This window comes from Myotis daubentonii, chromosome 11 (assembly GCF_963259705.1).
Source record: "Myotis daubentonii chromosome 11, mMyoDau2.1, whole genome shotgun sequence".
In the NCBI taxonomy this organism is placed as follows: Eukaryota; Metazoa; Chordata; class Mammalia; order Chiroptera; family Vespertilionidae; genus Myotis; species Myotis daubentonii.
In genome coordinates, this window is record NC_081850.1 from 22,958,962 (window position 1) to 22,980,830 (window position 21,869).

The 21,869-nt window shown below is 41.7% G+C and overlaps 1 protein-coding gene across 5 annotated transcripts in view; it reads right to left on the bottom strand.

Annotated features, from left to right (window-relative positions):
• Nucleotides 1–21,869, bottom strand: part of CNTLN (centlein) — a 275,109-nt gene that overhangs the window by 167,382 nt on the left and 85,858 nt on the right. For 3 of the 5 annotated variants that reach the window (XM_059656594.1, XM_059656593.1, XM_059656591.1), the window contains exons 6-8: nucleotides 21,466–21,599; nucleotides 7,699–7,861; nucleotides 1,135–1,329 (exon numbers count right to left, since the gene is read on the bottom strand). In XM_059656594.1, the coding sequence (XP_059512577.1) occupies nucleotides 1,135–1,329; nucleotides 7,699–7,861; nucleotides 21,466–21,599 (492 nt within the window). Of the gene's footprint in view, nucleotides 1–1,134; nucleotides 1,330–7,698; nucleotides 7,862–21,461; nucleotides 21,600–21,869 lie in introns of all 5 variants that reach the window. The other 2 variants (XM_059656592.1, XM_059656590.1) reach the window with 1 other exon arrangement.

Below are 21,869 nucleotides of genomic sequence, written 5' to 3' on the forward strand. Positions count from 1 at the left end.
GTTACAGTCCTTGGATTAGTTGGTGAGAACAAGGATGTTTAATATGATAAATAAACAAATTAATTAAATTAATAGGCCTATGCATATAACATAATGCTGTGCAATGATACAAATTTTATGATTAATGAAATTCTGTGAATCTGATATCCAAAATATGCAACGTAAAAAAATACAATTTTAAAATGTATTAGTTAGTTAAGACAAAATATACTAGGTTTGAAAGTTACTGTTCTTTAATCATTAATAAACATTTAAGCACCCAATTACCTGTTTGTGTTAATTCCATTTCGGTTCTAAATTCATAAATAGTAAAATTTAAAGGAATGGTGGGTGCTTAAAAACACAAATAAATGTATAGGTATAAGATATTTTTACAATATATATTTATAGATGAAACTTACCTTAAAGATTATCTAAAAAGAAGTACAAATGAATATTTGCTATATGTCAAACTCTATACTTGTCATGAATTATAATACTGATCCTCAAAAACTTTACGACATGGATACCATTATTATCAACATTTTATTTGTGAGGAAACTTTGGCTGAAAGGGCTAAAAGACATTTGTTCAAGTACACAAAGCTCACAGGCAGAGCTGTAATTTGATCCCAGATTTATTTGAATTCTGAACCTGCATATTTATCTATACATTTGTACTGCCTCACTTAATAACACAGGATATAGGTAGAAAGCTCAACTTAGAACCATCTAAAATCACGCATCAAGGCAGTGGCAGAACTGGGACTAAAAGGTATTAAGTACCATATACCATTATAACAAGTACTTTATAACATTTTCCATCCAATACTCTTTCCGTTCTATTAACTCATTCAGTTAAAAAGTCTCAAAATGGCCATGACCTAATAATTTCTCTTCATTAGTGTAAATTAGCAAAATGTATAATCACAATAACTATTCAAGACTTAACCTGTAGATGCATTTCTATAAGAATCCATATTATATATAATACTCATGTATACAAAGATTATAAAAAATAGCACAATGAAAACTATATGCCACAACTTATTCTTTAATACTTACAAAATTATTTAAAATTTTTGTTTTAGTCTATTGTAGGAGAGGATTTAATATGATATTGCAAGGGGCAACATTTTTAGAAAACATCTCTCACCTGTTCTGAGTGATCTGAATCGCTTTCTTGAGGTAAAGAATAAGGTGCTCCTGTTGATTCCTGAAGCTTTTCTTTTAACTTAGCATTTTCTTGCTCTTTTTGAAATAGCTGATCCTGAAGGCTAACAACACTTTGCCGGAGCATAGCTTCACTTGATTTTGTGGTTTCAAAACAAATATGTAACTCATTGTAAAGCTGTTTTGAAAAATACATCCAAATCTATTAATAACCAATTAAATATATATATATTCATGATAGTCCTGCACTCAATATAAAACCACAACTGATATTTAAAAATGCAATATGATTATTGGCCAGCATAATATAGGAAAATGTACTAAATTTCTAAGGAGGATGGAAACACTTTAAGCTAGCTATATTAATCTTGGATGGTTCCATTAAAAAAGGACTTGAACTGAGCCATTGGTGGTATTATAGAAATGGAATGAAAATAAAAGGTCATTCTAATGGTGGCAGAAATGTGAGGAAATAATGTACAGTGACAGGAAAGGACAGAAAGGGAGCATAAGACATATCAACCTAATTGGACTTAATATGCACATTTGAAATAAAAAACAACAAGAGTCTTTCATTGAAAGTTCGTTAAGGTGGACCTTAACTGATATATTCCCATTTAAGATAAATTAGCATCTACTGCTCAAATAGGCGAGGAGGGACAGAAGTAACAGTAAGAGACAAAGTCAGGCAAGAAGACTATAGACAGAAGGTAAAGACACCCCGTAGACAACAGGGAATTATTAAAGACTTTGAACAAAGTCTAATAAAAGAGAAGCAATGTTCTGAAGGGCATGATATATAACTTTAATTTTTTAACTCAAGGCAATCTGCATTAAATTTAAAATTAGAATTTATTAAAACTGTGAGATAGCACATGGTACATAAGTGGCATCAAGCAGTCATATATGATTAACAATGGTAGTTTTCCAATACTCATGAACTTATTTCTGATGAAAATCCCAACTTTTGATTGTGATTTAATGAGACCTAATTCACTTTGTGGTAACTGATTTAAATAAAGAATCTATATGTATATTTGTTGATGAAACTGAGAAAGTGATCCAAGAGCTAAGATTTGTGTTGTTGTTATATAGATATATATATGGCTGATAGTGAGATCTCTCTCTATATCTATGGCTAACAGTAAGATCTTGTAACTAAAGTAAAATCCCCAACGGGATCTCAAAATTATGTAGCTAATACAGCAGGTTCTTAGATGGGGAGAATCTTCCATTAGGCCTTGCTTTATGGAAAGAAACCTAACTACACAAAAGATGGCGCAGTACTTTTATGTATGTGTGCTATACTTTAATTTCTAAAAGTTTATAATCAAAAAAGGCTTGTGAAATCTCTTAATGCTTTTTCTCAGACATATACTTTGCCATAAAAACAAGATTCTCCAAACCATTCCTCTGACATGTAATTAGCTCAATATACTTTTTAATTTTCTATAAGGCATTGTACCTCTATATTATTATAGATACTTTAAATAATCCATTTCACTTTACAGCCAAAGTCTAAGCAATTTTTATAAAGGAAGGGTTGCCAATATGATCTATAAAGAATTTCAGGACATAAATTTGTACTTTCCTTTCCAATTACCTTTATACCAGGAAGTATGTCCAATGTCCTTTCCACAGCTGATACCGTCACATATTCTACGAGGGAAGAGCGAGTAGAAACCTGACAGCTTTGAGGAACAATGAAGGGATCAGAGTAGGCCCTACAGTGACCTACCTGTACTATGTTGCTGCTTTCATGACTGAGTTCAGGGCAGGAAAAGAAATGCACAAAATCTGGAGACAAGAGCTAAGCTGACTTGAAAGATTTGAAACTAGGATGAGTGAAGGTCTGCCCAAGAGCATAGAGAGTCAAACATTCCATTGAAAAGTTATTTAACCACTTTCTCTTATTTGTATGCTTTATTAATACTAACCAGTCTTACCCAATCAGTACAAATTAACATCTTCGGAGGAAAATTATAGAAAATAATATTATTAAAGAATTTATAGATTTCAAATTATACATCAGTAAAAATATATTTGAAAAAAGAATTTACTCCCTGGCTGGTGTTGCTAAGTGGTTTGAGTGACAGCCTGCACATCGATTCCTGGTCAAGGGCATTACCTGAGTTGCAGGTTCGATCCCTGGCCTGGTCAGGGAGTGTGCAGGAGGCAAGCAACCAATCGATGTGTCTCTCTCCCTCATTGATGTTTCTCTCTCTCCCCCTCCCTCCTTCCCTTCCATTCTCTCTAAAAATCAATGGGAAAAATATCCTTGGGTGAGGATTAACCAAAAAATAATAAATAAAATATATAAATAAATAAATACATAAATAAGAATTTACAGATTTTGGATATTTGAGAATATCGTGAACGTTGATAAATATTGACAAAAAAACTCATTTCCCTCCCATTGCCCAAGGTGCAGGCATGACGATAATGTACAATCAGGACTGGGAATCAATTTACTTCCATTGGTGCCAAGGATAAGGTACATTTTTCTCTTGAGTGTCATGTCTTGAGATCTTCCTTCACAGATATAAGGCTCTGTGCCTAATCATTTATGGAAGAAGGTTCTATCTTAATGTCTTTTTCCTCGTCTCCTGTCTCTTCTGTCTTGTTTCCATAACAATGAAGACTAACAGCAATCTTCTGTATTCTCTACTTTGCTCTCTCTGCCATGCAGCTTATGCAGTTGTATTCCTTCCTATTCAGAAGTTGCTCTGGCTTGATCTGATATCACTGAGTAGGCAACTCTAGACACTGAGGCAAGCTCTGTCTTTCTCTGAAACATCCTTCCAAGCAACAGATAAAAAAGAACTGAGAAAGACTGGACTAGATGCTAGACCTAGGCCAGCTCTGCTCCGGGAATTAGGACAAAATCTCTCTTTTTCCTTCTTCATATTCCAATGTACATTTCCTACTTGCATATTTTCTCTGATAACTGCATGGGCTTCACTTATTTAATAGGAATAAGACCACTCAGTTGTGAACTTAGAGTAAAGAATGTAAAGACAGCCTTTAGCCATTTTTAATTCTAGGCCCAGTCTACCAGTAAATTTGGCTTTAAAAAAAAAAAGCTTCAATGAAGTTAAGATTATTTTTTCATTTCTAATATATTTTATGGTGATGAACCCCTAGGATAATAGAATATTTATTTTTCTAGATCTTGCAAGGGGCAACAACGGTTTAGGATATTCCAGTCCCCGATTAAGTACCATCTATTCTCATCTCATTAATAACAGTAGAGTGGGTAAAAAAAAGTTCTCAAGTGAGTAAAATAGATAATATAGTAATTTCATTCATCTGCAATGGTTTAGGCATCTTGAGTTAATAACTCTTTCCATATTAACAATCACAACTGCTTACAGCAGTTTTCAGAGGAACTTTTCTCTACAATTTCTTTCCTCTAATAGTTGATAAATATGGACTATATCAGCATCTTTTGCAAAATTCTGGCCTATGCAAACATTTAATCATATATTCCCCTATATACTTTAGAAGTACCATCTTCATAATTCCTGAGTAACTTATTAGGCTTATTATTCTTCAAGCAATAGTTTGTTGAAAAAATTTAAAAATGAAAAAAGATTAAGAGGATTTCCAAGAGACAGAAAGCAAGTTATCTCGAGAGACGGGGCCCCAAACTTCAAGTCCTTTAATTTTCAGGGGTTGAGACTACAGCATTCTTTTGCCCATATTTTTATTAGTGCTGAGAAACAAAATGGTATTTTATTTTCCTTAAAAAAATAAAAATATATGCTCTATGACCCAATAACTAATTTGCTTAAAAAACAAAATTTCCATATTTAGTGAGTAAGTATACTATTTGCTACTCTGATTGAGACAGTAAGTAAGTTCTACAGGTGAAAATTTTATCTCTTTATAGTAGAAAAATGAGAAGGTAAAGTTCTGATTTAACATGCAGTTTAAACTAAAACTATGCATAACTTAACTCCTTATTCTCCTGAATTGATATTAGCTCGTGTCATATAATTATGATTAAATAGAACAAAAGGTGATAAAATACATATTTAGAATGCAAAACATGTTAGGTGATCTAGAAATCATAATGACACAATTCCCACCTTTATTTAAAGGTACACATGTATACACCAACAAAGGTAGAAAAATTATTAGAACTTATATAAATGGCTAGATAGTCAGAGGAAGAAAACACACTAGCTTACTTTTATTTCTCCTGGGTGTTTTTGTTCCAGAGCAGCCATGAACATTACTTGTTGGGTAGTTTTATTTATAGGACTAATGGTCTGTTATACAGATCTGTGGAAAAATATGACACACCTCTATCGTGTGTTCAAAATTCTTTTCAGTTTTCTCTCTTCATCTTTGTCTCTTACCCCTCATCCTGCTACTGTGGGCAACAGATTTTTTTGTTTGTTTGTTTGTTTTGTTTTTAAGTATATTTCATTTATTTCAGACAGGAAAGGAGAGGAAGAGAGAGATAGAAACATCAATGATGAGAGGGAATCATTGATCGGCTGCCTCGCGCACACTGGACTGAGTCCACAACCCAGGCATGTACCTTGATTGGAATCGAACCTGGGACCCCTCGGTCCTCAGGCCGACGCTCTATCCACTGAGCCAAACCGGCTAGGGCTGGGCAACAGTTTTTCTTATCTCTTCACATACTGAAATGGATAATATGATACAAATCATCTTAATAATGGAAAAAAGAGGAGAAGTGGGAGGGAAACAAAACAAAGTAAAGAAAAGAGAGAGGAAACAGACATAAACTAATTAGAAACAATAACTTAAGAATACCTAATTCTTAAAGTAGCAAGCTTAGTAAGAATTAGAGGTGAACTATTAATATAATATTTTATTTATTTTTTATTCACCTGAGTCTTACAGCTAGGCCACAATTATTATTTGGAAAAAAAATAAATTAATTTATGTGAAAATATATTGGAAAATCTTAATTTTTAAGTAAACAATTTTATCTCATTGTTGAATAGACTATTAAATTACTCCATTTTATTGGAGGAAATTTTAGAAAAATACATGTGGAAGAGGAATAGAGACAAGTATTAAGTAAATTGCTCTAGGATTAGAATGAATAATTTAATATAAATGAAGACTGGAAGTCTGAAGAGTAGCACACTCTTTACTTGTGATAAATAAAACAGTATGATCATTCCCAAATTAAAAAATCCTGAACTCCAAATAAATATATTTTCAAAGAAAAAAGAAAAACAAGACCTCCTGCAGAAAATGAAAAATCTAAAGGAGATCAAAAAGTTAAAAATTGCAATGTTAGAGCAAAATTTTAAAAAAGCAAATTTGGACAATCAGTGGCTGAAAAATAATGATGGGGCTCATTTCACAGAGAATAACATGCTACATTGGAATATAAATTACCATGGCATGGAAGCAAAAATTAAGAAATAAATATTTGAGTTAAATATGCAAATGAAAGAGAGAAAAATTTAAGTTATTAACAAGGTCCAAGTTTACATGTCATTTTAGCAATGGAGACTGGTTTAGAAACAAAAGCACAATGGGCAATCTCACATAAAACAAAAAGGTGGAGCTGGCTTATTTGAAGTGGAGAGGATAGGACTACTCTTTCACTTGGTATCCACATCCTGATGGAATCCCAAAGGGAACAAATAATATAGATGGAAAAGCATGGTTGCAAAGCATCATTTAAAAGTATGTGTTTAAAGTTTACTTAATGGTTTATTTTATATTAATTACAGATATTGAATTTTCATGATGCATTTTTTAGAAAAGGAAGTTTAAACAAAAAACAAAAACACAGACTGCTCAATTTAACCTCTCTACGCCTTGGTTGCTTAACTATTATGAGGGAATAACATCAATCTCATAGGGTTGGCCTATATAGGAACTAACACAGTCATATCAATAACTCAGTACATGATACAAAATATACAGAATTCAATGAAGATGTGTATTTTAAGTACTAGCTATAATTATTGCTGCTGAGTCAGTCAGAAAATCTAAACAGCTGGGTAAGCATTCTTGAGGAAATCCTAAAACAACTGGGAAGTAGAATGACTATTCAAAAGAAACACACAAAATAAAGAGAGAAAAATCCTTGGGAAATATTGACCTGAAGACCTCAGCACCATACACATTGTGTTTGTGCAGATTTGCCAATAAAATAACACACAAATTCTATAATGAAAGACTGCTTTAGGAAACTGGAATCCCACAAGTAATTTCTCATAATAGAAAAGTAATTCCATTCTCCAAATCCATTCTGGTTTGGGGGCTATAGTCCTTGTATGTTTCATAGTAGTTATCAAAATTCAAATAAAAAATAGCCTACAGAATAAATTTATATCTATATTTTAAATTTTTCTGCTTTAACAGCCAAAAAAAACCCCTCAAAATTTTAAATATTACCAAATTGAATCATATCTCATTTTTAATTTTGAGGAATCACATATAAAGGGGAATAATAAAGAAATGTTGAAATCTGAAAAAATTGAATTTGACATATTTTTATAGGTTCATACATGTAAATTTACATTTTTATGACAGAATAAAAGCATACTTTTTGATATGATATACTTTCCGCTGTATGAACGTCTTCCTGATTTCTCAGTACTTTTTGCGTGTCCATATTCAGAACCTGAAGCTGTTGGATCAGCTCTGCTTGCTGTGCTGTATGTGCACTGTTCTGTTTGTAAAGATTCTGCAGTTCCTGCAGCTCCTTCCTGTGCAAAGCAAGCAATAAATAGAGAGAAGCATGAATAAAGATCATCTCAGTTAAATACATATGTTCATCTAGATCAGCTTCCAATTTTTCCATTTATTATTTTTTACTGCAGGCAAAAATATTAATAAAAGAAATAATATATAAAGTATTTATTATTTATCACAAATATCTAGGAAGTATTGATAGAACTACTATGACTTTCAAAGCCAAATACTTATCAATTTTCTTTTATAGCTTGATAGTAATAAAAACCCTGGATATATAGACATATTAATTTACACTTCAGTCCCAGAAATTGATAAGTATAGATGCCAATGACAGTTATCAGATAGTTTTGAATACAGGGTAAGTCAACTTTTCATTGTATACTAGAGGCCTGGTGCATGAAATTTGTGCACGGAAGGGGGGGGGTGTCCCTCAGCCCAGCATGCACCCTCTCCACTCTGGAACCCCTCAAGGGATGTCCGACTGCCCGTTTATGCCCAATCCCAGTGGATCCTCTCACAATCCAGGACTGCTGGCTTCCAACTGCTCGCCTGCCTGCCTGATTGCTCCTAACCGCTTCTGCCTGCCAGCCTGATCACCCCCTAGCCACTCCCCTGCAGAGCCTGATCAATGCCTACCTGCTCCCCTGCTGGCCCAATTGCCCCTAACTGCCCTCCCCTGCAGGCCTGATAGCCCCGAACTGCCCTCCCATGCCAGCCATCTTGTGTCCACATGGGGGCGACCATCTTGTGTGTTGGAGTGATGGTCAATTTGTATATTACCTCTTTATTATATAGGATTATACAGAACTTTAACTATATTAAAAAGAATCCCAAAAGACAAATGAAGTTTTCAAATCAAATTTCCTTACAGCACGATCAATTTGACCTCAAAGCCTGAGCTGAATTCCTGTGACCCCTCTAATCTAGCTTGAAGGAAATGACAAGGAAAAAAATCAGAGGGAAGAAGAGTGATATAAGGTAAAACCAATCCTTCCAACCTAACAAGGTGAAACTGGTAAGTAAGGGGTCAAATGAAGTGGGATGGTAGTGATGATGACACTAAATGTCCAGGAAAACCATACCTCTGGGAAAGATTCCTATGGCAGTGAATCGTGTAATACAGATCATATAAGAATAAAATATATTTTGCATATTCAATTTGAAGGGAAATATTTATAAATACGTATTTCACAGAAATACCCTTTATGGTAGATATTTTGGAGACTATTGTTCAATGGAAACTTTTATTTACCTCTAACTTCAAACTGGTGATTCATTCATATAAGATACATCTTTTAAAAAAAGGAACAAAAAGATATGCACAGTTGTTAAAGGTGGATGAATATTAATATGGGAGGAATAAGCTCTGCTTTTTAGAGGTTTAGAATATTAATGTTCTCCAAATCCAACAACCCCTACACCCATATGAAATTTGGGTGGACACAAACATTCAGAAACATGTACCTTACACCATCTGTCTTAGTTCTTTCAGGCTGCTATAACAAAATATCATATCTGGGTGATTTGCAAACAACATAAATTTGTTTTTTTTCTTTTTCTATTTTATGTTTTCCCATCACCATTTATCCCCTCTATGCTCTCTTCCATCTCCACTCACGCACCTCCTGCAATCACCACACTGTTGTCCATGTCCATGAGTTCTCCTTTTTTCTTTTTTGCTCAATACTGCCATACCCCTCCATCTACCCCCACCCCAAATAGAGCTGTCTGCCTGCTCTCTACCTATGAGTCTGTCTCTATTCTGCTTGATAATTCAGTTTGTTCAATAATTCCACATATTAGTGAATTCATATGGTACTTGTTATTTTCTGGCTTATTTTCCTTAGCATAATGCCCTTCAGTTCCATCCATGATGTCACAAAAAGTAAAATTTACTTCCTTTTCCAGCAGAGTAGTATTTCATCGTGTAAATGTACCTGTTGGCAAGGATGTAGAGAAAAGGGAACCCTTGTGCATTGTTGCTGGTAATGAAAATTGGTGCAGCCACTGTGGAAAGCAGTATGGAGTTACCTCAAAAATTAAAAATGGTACTGCCTTATGATCCAGCGATTCTACTTTTGGAAATCTATCTGAAGAAACCCAAAACATAATCCAAAAGAATATAGTACCCTATGTTTATTGCAGCATTATTGATAACTAGAGGCCCAGTGCATGGATCCATGCACCAGTGGGGTCCCTCAGCCTGGCCTGCACCCTCCCACAATCAGGAACTCCTTGGGGGATGTTGGACTACTGGTTTTGGCCTGACCCCCACAGGCCAGGCTGAGCGACCCCACTGGTGCATGAATCCATGCACTGGGCCTCTAGTATGCAATATAAGATCTTTGGTTAATCTCTTCCTGCCCTCCCCCCTCCTCCCTTCCCTCTGAGATTCATCAGTCAGTTCCATGTTTCCATGACTGTGCATTGAGCATCTGCCCCCTGGTTGTCAGTGTGCATCATAGCTACTGGTTGAATGGTCGAACTGTTGCTTAGACATTTATATATCTAGAACTAGAGGCCCAATGCATGAAATTCGTGAACGGGGGTGGGGGGGGTGGGGGAGGGGTCCTTCAGCCCAGCCTGTACCCTCTCCAATCTGGGACCCCTCTGGGGGTGTCCTTGGGATCGAGCCTAAACCGGCAGTCAGACATCTCCCTCACAATCCTGGACCCCTGGCTCCTAATCATTCGCCTGCCTGCCTGCCTGCCTGGTCATCCCTAACTGCCCCCTTTGCCAGCCTGGTCACCCCTTACTGGCCCCCCTGCTGGACTGGTCACCCCCAACTGCCCCCCTCTGCCAGACTGGTCACCCCTAACTGCTCCCCCTGCTGGCATGGTCACCCCGAACTGCCACCCCTGCCAACACAGTCACCCCCAACTGCCCCCCTGCCAGCCTAATCACCCCCAACTGACCCCCCTGCTGGCCTGGTTGCCCCTTACTGCCCCCCGACAGCCAGGTCACCCCCAACTGCCCCCCCTGCCAGCATGATTGCCCTAACTGCCCCCCTGCCTGCCTGGTCACCCCTAACAGCCCCTGCTCACCCTTAACTGCCTCCCCTGCTGGCATGGTTGGCCCTAACTGCCACACCCGCCAGCCTGGATACCTCTAACTGCACCCACCCCACCGGCCTGATCTAGTCACCTCTTACTGCCCCTCCTGATGGCCTGGTCACCTCCAACTGCCCCCCCCCTCTGCTGGCCTGGTTGCCACAGCTGCCCCCCACCCCTGCCAGCCTGGTCGCCCTGCATGGCCCCCCTGCTGGACTGGTTGCCCCACTCAGCCTGCTGTTCAGTCGTTTGGTTGTCCCTCACTAACCCCCCTGCCGGCCTGGTCATCCCATGTAGCCTGCTTATTCAGTTGTTTGGTTGTCCCTCACTAACCCCCCTGCTGGCTTGGTTGCCCCATATAGCCATCTTGTGAGGGTGTGTGTTTAATTTGCATATTACTTCTTTATTATATAGGATAGCCAAGATTTGGAAGCAGCCCAAGTGTCCATCATTAGAGGAGTGGATAAAAAAGCTCTGGTACAGAAATTTATTTCTCATAGTTCTGTATGCTAGAAGTCAGAGGGTTAAGTGTGGACCCTCTTCAGGGTCACAGGTTTCTTGTATGGAAGGCACAAGGCAGCCCAGGGAGGTCTCTTTCATAAAAAATTTCAATCTCTTTCAGGAGGTCTCTACCTTAATGACCTAAGTACTGTCCAAAGGCTCCACTTCCTAATGCCATTACATCAAGCACTAGGATTTCAACGTATGAATTTTGGGTAGGCACAAACATTCAGACTCTCTGTATTCAAAAAATCAAAACTTGCAAAAAATAACAGTCCAAAATTGGGAGAGGGAAGAGAAGGGAATAATGGTGAAATGCCTCTAAGAAATGTAATATTCACAAGAGGGAGGGAGATGTGACCCACAGTAATAAGGCTTGAAGCATATTGCCATTTTTCAAGAATAACATTGGCAAGAATTATCAAAGGAGATAGGCAATGAATGTAGGATAAAATTCCATCAGAGTATATAGTTAAGACATATGTTAACCAGGAGAATTAGGTAATGTTGTAGTTAGAAAGGAGATATGGTGGGTATAAAAACATGCAATCTTTCTGAAATACTGCTATTTGCAAAAACATGAATGAATCTTAAGAATGTCATGCTAAGCGGAGTAAGTCAGATGGAAAAAGTCTGAACCATATGATTTTACTCATATGTGGAATATAAAACTGATACAAACAAAAACTAATAGACACAGACAATAGAATGGTGGTTATCAGAGAAAAGAGGAGTGGGAGAAGGTAGGAAAGGTTAAAAGGCAGTCAAATATATGATCATAGAAGAAGACTTAACTTTTGAGTGGTAAACACACAGTGCAATATACAGATGATACCTTAGAGATTTGTACACTTGAAACCTATATAATTTTGTTAACCAATGTCACCTCAACCAACTTAAAAAAATTAAAAAATATATTTATATAACAGCTCACAAACACACAAAAAGTAACATATCTTTTAATACAGTGTAAAACACAGCAAATTTTTCTCTCCTCCAATGCTAGGAGACACTTGTTATTTTCTTACTATATATACTAGAGGCCCAGTGCACAAAATTTGTGCACTCGGGGGGGGGGGGGGAGAGTCACTCACCCTGGCCTGTGCCCTCTCGCAGTCTGGGACCCCATGGGAGATAACGACCTGCTGGCTTAGGCCTGCTCCCGGGTGGCAGAGGGCAGGCCCAATCCCTAGGTGCAGCCCCTGGTGGGGCTGAGAGCAGGGCCGATTGGGGAGTTGGGGTGCTGCCCCCTGTCATGCACAGAGCAGGGAGGATTGGGAGGTTGTGATGCCACCCTCAGTCACGCTCAGGGTAGGGCCGATTGGGGGGTTGGGGCACCGCCCCCTGTCACGCACTGAGCAGGGCCGATACGGGGGTTGGGGAGCTCCCCCCTGTCACGCACAGAGCAGGGTCAATCAGGGGGTTGGGGAGCTCCCCCCTGTCACGCACAGAGCAGGGCCGATCAGGGGGTTGGGGAGCTCCACCCTGTCACTCACAGAGTAGGGCCGATAGGGGAGTTGGTGCACTGCCCCCTGTCACACACAGCGCAGGGCGGATCAGGGGGTTGGGGCGCCGCCCTCTATCACCCACAAAGTAGGGCCGATCAGGGGGTTGGGGCGCCGCCACTCTCACACTCAGGGCTGGGCCGATGGGGAGGTTATGGCTCTACCCAGTCAAACACAGAGCAGGGCCGGTGGGGTGCTGGGGTTGGGGCGCCGCACCCTGTCACACACAGAGCCGCAGGGCGATCATGAGGTTGGGGAGCTCCCCCCTATCAGGCACAGAGCAGGGCCAATCGGGGGTTGGGGCGCCTTCCCCTGTCAGGAACAGAGCAGGGCCTATAGGGAGGTTGTGGCCCCGCCTCCTGTCACACACAGAGTCACAGGGTGATCAGGGGGTTTGGGCGCTGCCCCCTGTCATGCTGATCCCGTTGCCGGGAGGCCTCTCAGCTCCACTGATCCCGGTGCTGGGAGGCATATTACCCTTTTATTATATAGAATAGAGGCCTGGTGCACGGGTGGGGGCCGGCTGGTTTGCCCTGAAGGGTGTCCTGGATTAGGGTGGGGGTCCCCACTGGGGTGCCTGGCCAGTCTGGGTGAGGGGCTGAGGGCTGTTTTCAGGCTGGGACTGAAGCTCCCAACTGCACCTTTTTTTCTTTTCTTTTTTATTCTGGGCCAGCTTTAGGTCTGAGGCTCCAGCTCTTAGGCCTCCGCTCCTGAAAACAGGTATCTGGTTTGTTTCGCTTCTATAATCGAAATTCTGTATCAACTCCAGCTCTGAGATCCCAGCTCGCTGAAAGCTGCTTTCTGGGGTTTTGTTTAGCTTCTATTTTTGTTACAATGTTTGAAACTGCAGGCTCAGAGGCCGGCAAGGCAGGCGGGGAATGTTGCAGTTCTCCGTCACTGAAGCAAGCAAGCCTCATGTTAGTTTCAAGCTGCCTGGCTGCCGGCCGCCATCTTGGCTGGCAGCTAATTTGCATATCTCGCTGATTAGCCAATGGGAAGGGTAGAGGTCGTACACCAATTACCATGTTTCTCTTTTATTAGATAGGATACTAGAGGCCTTGTGTACAATATTCGTGCATGAGAGGAGGGGGCCCCTCAAGCCATCCTGCAACCTTTCATAATCTGGGACCCCTCGGGGGATGTCCCACTGCCAGTTTAGGCTGTAGGACATCCCTCTCGCAATCCAGGGCCGAATGGCTCCTAACTGCTTACCTGCTTGCCTGCCTGATTGGCCCTAACCATTCTGCCTGCCTGCCTCATCGCCCCTAACCACTCGCCTGCCTGCCTCATCACCCCTAACCACTCTACCTGCCTGCCTGATGCCCCTAACTGCTTGCCTGTTTGATCGCCCCTACGCACTCTGCCTATCTGCCGGATTGCCCCTAACTGCTGGCCTGCCTGCCTGCCTAATTGCCTCTAACCACTTGCTTTCCTGCCTAATCATCCCTAACCACTCTGCCTGCTGGCCTGATCACCCCTAACCACTCTCCTGCCTGCCTGATCACACCTAACTGCTCGCCTGCATGCCTGACCACCCCCAACCAACTCTGCCTTGCCCCCACTGCAGTGGCTTCATCCAGAAGGACGTCCAGGATGACGTCCGGAAGGCTGTTCAGCTTTATGGTCTAATTACCATATTATGCTTTTATTATTACAGATATACATTTTTTAATTAATGGATTAAGTGGGAAGTAATAATCACGGGATTAAAAAACACATTATTTTCACATTGCCAGAGACTCAACTTTCAATCTTATTTTTAAAAAATAAATCTTTATTGTTGAAAGTATTATATATGTCCCTTTTTTCCCCCACTGCCCTCTCCAATCCCCCTTCTCCACAAGTCCTCACCACCCTACTGTCTGTGTCCATCAAAAGGTCCATACTACCCAAAGCAATCTATACTACCCAAATCAATCTATAGATTCAATGCAATCCCCATTAAATTACCAACAGCATATTTCACAGATCTAGAACAAACGTTTCAAAAATTCATCTGGAATAAAAAAAAGACCCCGAATAGCTGTAGCAATCCTGAGAAAGAAGAACAAAGTAGGTGGGATCTCAATACCAGATATCAAGTTGAATTACAAAGCCACTGTTCTTAAAACAGCTTGGTACTGGCACAAGAACAGACATATAGATCAATGGAATAGAATAAAGAACCCAGAAATCGACCCAAACCACTATGCCCAATTAATATTCGACAAAGGAGGCAAGAGCATACAATGGAGTCAAGACAGTCTCTTCAATAAATGGTGTTGGGAAAATTGGACAGATACATGCAAAAAGATGAAACTAGACCACCAACTCACACCATACACAAAAATAAACTCAAAATGGATAAAGGACTTAAACGTAAGATGGGAAACCATAAAAATACTAGAGGAATCCAGAGGCAACGAAATCGCAAACATATGCCGAAGGAATTTCTTCTCTGAAACTGCTCTTAGGGTAAAGGAAACTAAAGAGAAAATAAACAAATGGGACTACATCAAAATAAAAAGCTTTTGCACAGCAAAGGAAACCATCAACAAAACAACAAGAAAGCCCACTGCATGGGAGAACATATTTGCCAATGGTATCACCAATAAGGGTTTAATCTCCAACATTTACAAGGAACTCATGCAACTTAACAAAAGGAAGATAAACAATCCAATCAAAAAATGGGCAACGGACCTAAATACAGTGGGGCCTTGACTTACAAGTGTCCCGACAATGAGGTACCATCTCACACCTGTCAGAATGGCTATCATCAACAAATCAACAAACAACAAGTGTTGGAGAGAATGTGGAGAAAAAGGAACCCTTGTGCACTGCTGGTGGCAATGCAGACTTGTGCAGCCACTATGGAAGACAGTATGGAGCTTCCTCAAAAAACTAAAAATGGAACTCCCATTTGACCTAGTGATCCCACTTCTAGGAATATACCCCAAGAAACTAGAAACACCAGTCAGAAAGGATATATGCACCCCTATGTTCATAGCAGCACAATTTACAATAGCTAAGATTTGGAAACAGCGTAAGTGCCCATCAGCAGATGAGTGGATTAGAAAACTGTGGTACATCTACACAATGAAATACTACGCTGCGGTAAAAAGAAGGAATTATTGCCATTTGCAACAGCATGGATGGAACTGGAGAGCATTATGCTAAGCAAATAAGCCAGTCAGAGAAAGATAAATACCACATGATCTCACTCATTTGTGGAATATAGAGAACATAGACTGATGAACAGGGACAAATCCAAAGACAGAGAAACAGCGATCAAGACTATCAATCCCCAGAGGGAAAGTAGGGGAGGGAGGGGTAAGGAGAATAGATCAACCAAAGGACTTGTATGCATGCAGATAAGCCAAACCAATGGTCACAGACAACAGGGGTTGAGAGCATGAGTGGGGAAGGGGTGGGGAGGTTGGGGGTTAATGGGAAATGAGGACACATTTGTAATACCTTAACCAATAAAGAAATTTTTTAAAAAAAATCTTTATTGTTGAAAGTATTATATATGTCCCCTTTTCCCCCATTGCCCTCTCCAATCCCCCTTCTCCACAAGCCCTCACCACCCTATTGTCTGTGACCATGGGTTACGTACATGCATACATAAGTTCAATGGTTAATCTCTCCAGCCTTCCACCTTTCCCTACACTCCTCTGAGGTTTGATAGTCTGATAGATGTCTCCATGACTCTGGGTCTATTTTTGTTCATTAGTTTATGTTGTTCCTTAGATTCCACATATGAGTGAGATCATATGATATTTATTTTTCTCTGACTGGCTTACTTTGCTTTTTTTTTCATAATTTTTTTTATTGTTTTACTAGAGGCCCAGTGCACAAAAATTTGTGCACTTGGGGGGGGGGGCGCCCTCAGCACGGCCTATGTCCTCTCACAGTCTGGGACCCCTTGGGAGATAACAACCTGCTGGCTTAGGCCTGCTCCCCGGTGGCAGAGGGCAGGCCCAATCCCTAGGTGCAGCCCCTGGTTGAGCTCAGAGCAGGGCCAATTGGGGAGTTGGGGCACCGCCCCCTGTCATGCACAGAGCAGGGAGGATTGGGAGGTTGTGATGCCACGCTCAGTCACGCTCAGGGTAGGGCCGATTGGGGGGTTGGGGCACCGCCCCCTGTCACACTCAAGGCAGGGACGATGGGGAGGTTGCAGTGCCACCCCGTCAAGCACAGAGCAGGACCCATCAGGGGGTTGGGGCGCTGCCCCCTGTCACACACAGAGCAGGGCCGATCAGGTGGTTGAGGAGCTCCCCCCTGTCACTCACAGAGTAGGGCCGATAGGGGAGTTGGGGCACCGCCCACTGTCACACACAGAGCAGAGCGGATCAGGGGTTGGGGCGCCGCCACTGTCACACTCAGGGCAGAGCCGATGGGGAAGTTATGGCTCTACCCCATCACACACACAGCAGGGACCGTGGGGTGGGGGTGGGGGCGCCCCCCTCTATCACCCACAGAGCAGGGCCGATCAGGGGGTTGGGGCGCCGCCACTCTCACACTCAGGGCAGGGCCGATGGGGTGATTATGGCTCTACCCCGTCACACACAAAGCAGGGCTGAGCAGGGGGTTGGGGCACTGCCCCCTGTCATGAACAGAGCAGGGCGGATAGGGAGGTTGTGGCCCCGCCCCCTGTAACACACAGAGCCGCACGGCAATCAGGGGGTTTGGGCGCTGCCCCCTGTCACGCTGATCCCGTTGCCAGGAGGCCTCGCAGCTCCGCTGATCCGGTGCTGGGAGGCATATTACTCATTTACTATATAGGATAGAGGCCTGGTGCATGGGTGGGTGCCGGCTGCTTTGCCCTGAAGGGTGTCCTGGATTAGGGTGGGGGTCCCCACTGGGGTGCCTGACCAGCCTGGGTGAGGGGATGATGGCTGTTTGCAGCTGGTCACACACCCTTCAGGGTGGGGTCCCCACTGGGGTGCCTAGCCAGTCTGGGTGAGGGGCTGAGGGCTGTTTTCAGGCTGTCGGGTGACTGAAGCTCCCAACTGCTCCTTTTTTTCTTTTTTTTATTCTGGGACAGCTTTAGCTTTGAGCCTTGCCTCCAGGTCTTAGGCCTCCGCTGCTGAAAGCAGGTTTCTGGCCTTTGTTTACCTTCTGTATTTGAAACAATGTTGCGATCCTACTGGCTGAAGCCCGGCGGACTAAAGCAGGTCTCTGGAGTTTTGTTTAGCTTCTATATTTGTAACATAGTTGCTTAGAGTTGCAGCTCAGAGGCCTGCAGTGGCAGGCGGGGAACATTGGAGTCCTCCGTCACTGGAGCAAGCAAGCGTCATGTTAGTTTCAAGCTGCCTGGCTGCCGACACCATCTTGGCTGGCAGTTAATTTGCATATTGCCCTGATTAGCCAATGGGAAGGGTAGAGGTCGTACACTAATTACCACGTTTCTCTTTTATTAGATAGGATTGCTTATAGTATTACAAAGGGTATTACATATGTGTCCTTTTTTTTTCCCCACCCTTGACAATCCCCTGGCCTCACCTGCCCCCCAGTGTCTTATGTCCATTGGTTATGCTTATATGCATGCATACAAGTCCTTCAGTTGATCTCTTACCCCGCTTCCTGCCCCCAAACGTCCCCGGCCTTCCCGCTGCAGTTTGACAATCTGTTTGAGGCAGCTCTGCCTCTGTATCTATTATTGTTCATAAGTTTATAATGGTCTTTATTATCCATGAATGGGTGAGATCATCTGGTATTTTTCCTTCATTGACTGGCTTATTTCACGTAGCATAATGATCTCCAGTTCCATCTATGCCGTTGCAAATGATAAGAGTTCCTTTTCTTTACAGCAGCATAGTATTCCATCGTGCAGATGTACCACAGTTTTCTAATCCATTCATCTACTGATGGGCACTTAGGCTGTTTCCAGATCTTAGCTATGGTGAATTGTGCTGCTATGAACATAAGGGTGCATATATCCTTCTGATTGGTATTTCTGGTTTCTTTGGATATATTCTTAGAAGTGGGATCACAGGGTCAAATGGGAGTTTCATTTTTAGTTTTTTGAGGAAGCTCCATACTGTCTTAAATAGTGGCTGCACCAGTCTGCATTCCCACCAGCAGTGCACAAGGGTTCCTTTTTCTCCACATCCTCTCCAACACTTGTCATTTGTTGATTTGTTGATGATAGCCAGTCTGACAGGTGTGAGATGGTACCTCATTGTTGTTTTGATTTGCATCTCTCGGATGATTAGTGACTTTGAGCATGTTTTCATATGTCTCTTGGCTTTCTGAATGTCCTCTTTTGAAAGGTGTCTATTTAGGTCCTTTGCCCATTTTTTGATTGGATTGTTTATCTTCCTTTTGTTAAGTTGTATGAGTTCTCTATAAATTTTGGAGATTAGGCCCTTATCAGATATGACATTGGCAAATATGTTTTCCCATGCAGTGGGCTTTCTTGTTTTGTTGATGGTTTCTTTTGCTCTGCAGAAGCTTTTTATTTTGATGTAGTCCCATTTGTTTATTTTCTCTTTAGTTTCAAGTGCCCTAGGAGCTGTATCAGTGAAGAAATTGCTTCGGCATATGTCTGAGATTTTGTTGCCTTTGGATTCTTCAAGAATTTTTATGGTTTCCTGTCGTACATTTAAGTCCTTTATCCATTTTGAGTTTATTTTTGTGTATGGTGTAAGTTGGTGGTCTAGTTTTATTTTCTTGCATATATCTGTCCAATTTTCCCAACACCATTTATTGAAGAGACTATCTTGACTCCATTGTATGTTCTTGCCTCCTTTGTCAAATATTAATTGAGCATATTGGTTCGGGCCGATTTCTGGGCTCTCTATTCTATCCCATTGATCTATATGTCTGTTCTTGTCTATATGTTTGCCCTGAAGGGTGTGTGACCAGCTGCAAACAGCCATCATCCCCTCACCCAGGATGGCCAGGCACCCCAGTGGGGCCCCAACCCTGATCCAGGACACCCTTCAGGGAAAACCAGCTGGCCCCCACCCATGCACCAGGCCTCTATCCTGTATAGTAAAAGGGTAATATGCCTCCCGGCACTGGGATCAGCGTGACAGGGGGCAGCGCCCAAACTCCCTGATTGCCCTGCGGCTCTGTGTGTGACAGGGGGTGGGGCCACAACCTCCCTATCCGCCCTGCTCTGTTCATGACAGGGGAAGGTGCCCAAACCCCCTGATCAGCCCTGCTCTGTGCCAGATAGGGGGGAGCTCCCCAACCCTGATTGCCCTGCGGCTCTGTGTGTGACGGTGCGGCGCCCCAACCCCCTGATCGGCCCTGCTCTGTGTGTGACAGGGTGTGGCTCCCCAACCCCCCCCGGCCCCCCCCGCACGGGCTCTGCTCTGTGTGTGGTGGGGTAGAGCCATAACCTCCCCATCGGCCCTGCCCTGAGTGCGACAGTGGCGATGCCCCAACCACCTGATCAGCCCTGCTCTGTGTGTGACAAGGTACGGAGCCCCAACCCCCGTAATGGGCCCTGCTCTGTGTGTGATGGGGCAGCACCCCAACCCCCTGATCGACCCTGCTCTGTGCGTGACAGGGGGTGGCACCGCAACCTCCCCATTGACCCTGCCTTGAGTGTGACAGGGGGCAGTGCCCCAACCCCTCAATCGGCCCTACCCTGAGCGTGACTGAGGGTGGCATCGCAACCTCCCAATCCACCCTGCTCTGTGCATGACCGGGGACGGCACCCCAACTCCCCAATCGGCCCTGCTCTGAGCCCGACCAGGGGCTGCACCTAGGGATTGGGCCTGCCCTCTGCCACCGGGGAGCAGGCCTAAGCCAGCAGGTCGTTATCTCCCGAGAGGTCCCAGACTGCGAGAGGGCACAGGCTGGGCTGAGGGACGCCCCCTCTCCCCCATGAGTGCACAAATTTTTGTGCACCGGGCCTCTAGTATGTATATAAGTGTGTTATACACATACTTTATATAGTGGTAGCACCAGAGATATGATTAACTTTGTATGATTTTATTTTAATTAAGTAAAAATGTACACATACATACATGTGTAAATATACATGACATATTTGTATATGTGTATATATATATATATATATATTTATATGTTTATACTTTAACACTATTTTCTGATAAAGGTAATTATGAATTAAATTAATAGGTAGTTTAAAATCTTTCAAAATGCTTAAAAACACAAGTTTTTCAAGTAATCCTACTTAATGCTTAGTACTATAAAATTAACTATTTTGATACAGAATTAATATTTCACAAACCAAAACTATTTAGAATGTCATAAAAATAAAAAATGGGTTTATCATTATTTTTCATTGTAACAATAATTATATTATATATGGCTAGGAATTTTTAAAGAAAATAAATGAATGTATTTTTTTTATTTAAAAACTGAAACAAGGCTACTCTTGGAGCATGCTTTTGCCAATCCTATGAAACCGCTCATTCTCCCCAACAAATATTCCCAGTTTGGTGTATATAATTTCAGATAGTTTCAATGCACAAACATATGTACCCACAGAGGACATATTTTCGTAATTTTGTGGTATTAACAATAAACAGAAATGCTACCATTCTCAATAACTAATGACATTTCTATAATGTTAAATTAAAAACTGAATATACTTGCCTGACCAGGGTAATATCCATATCCTTCTGGATAAGTTCAGTCTGTTTATTAGTCAACTGTAACGAGAGAGCATTGTATTTATTCTGTGAAACTTCAATTTCTTTCCTTGCTTCCATTAAATTGTCTTCAAAGGCCTGAAATTAGAACACATATAAAAGTCTAATATAATGTCAAATAAGAAGAAATAAAATGTCTGGCACAGTTAACTAATTAGTTTACAAAATGACAGTGAAAATAAGTAGTGTTTTCGATGTTTTTTTGTTTGTTTTTACTTTAAGAAATTTAGTAGATGCAATTACGTTTATAGTAGTCACAGATGCTTTTTTCAGACTCTGAAAAAGTATCCTGGCTTCCTTGTATGAAAGTTAGCCAAAACCGGTTTGGCTCAGGGGATAGAGCATCGG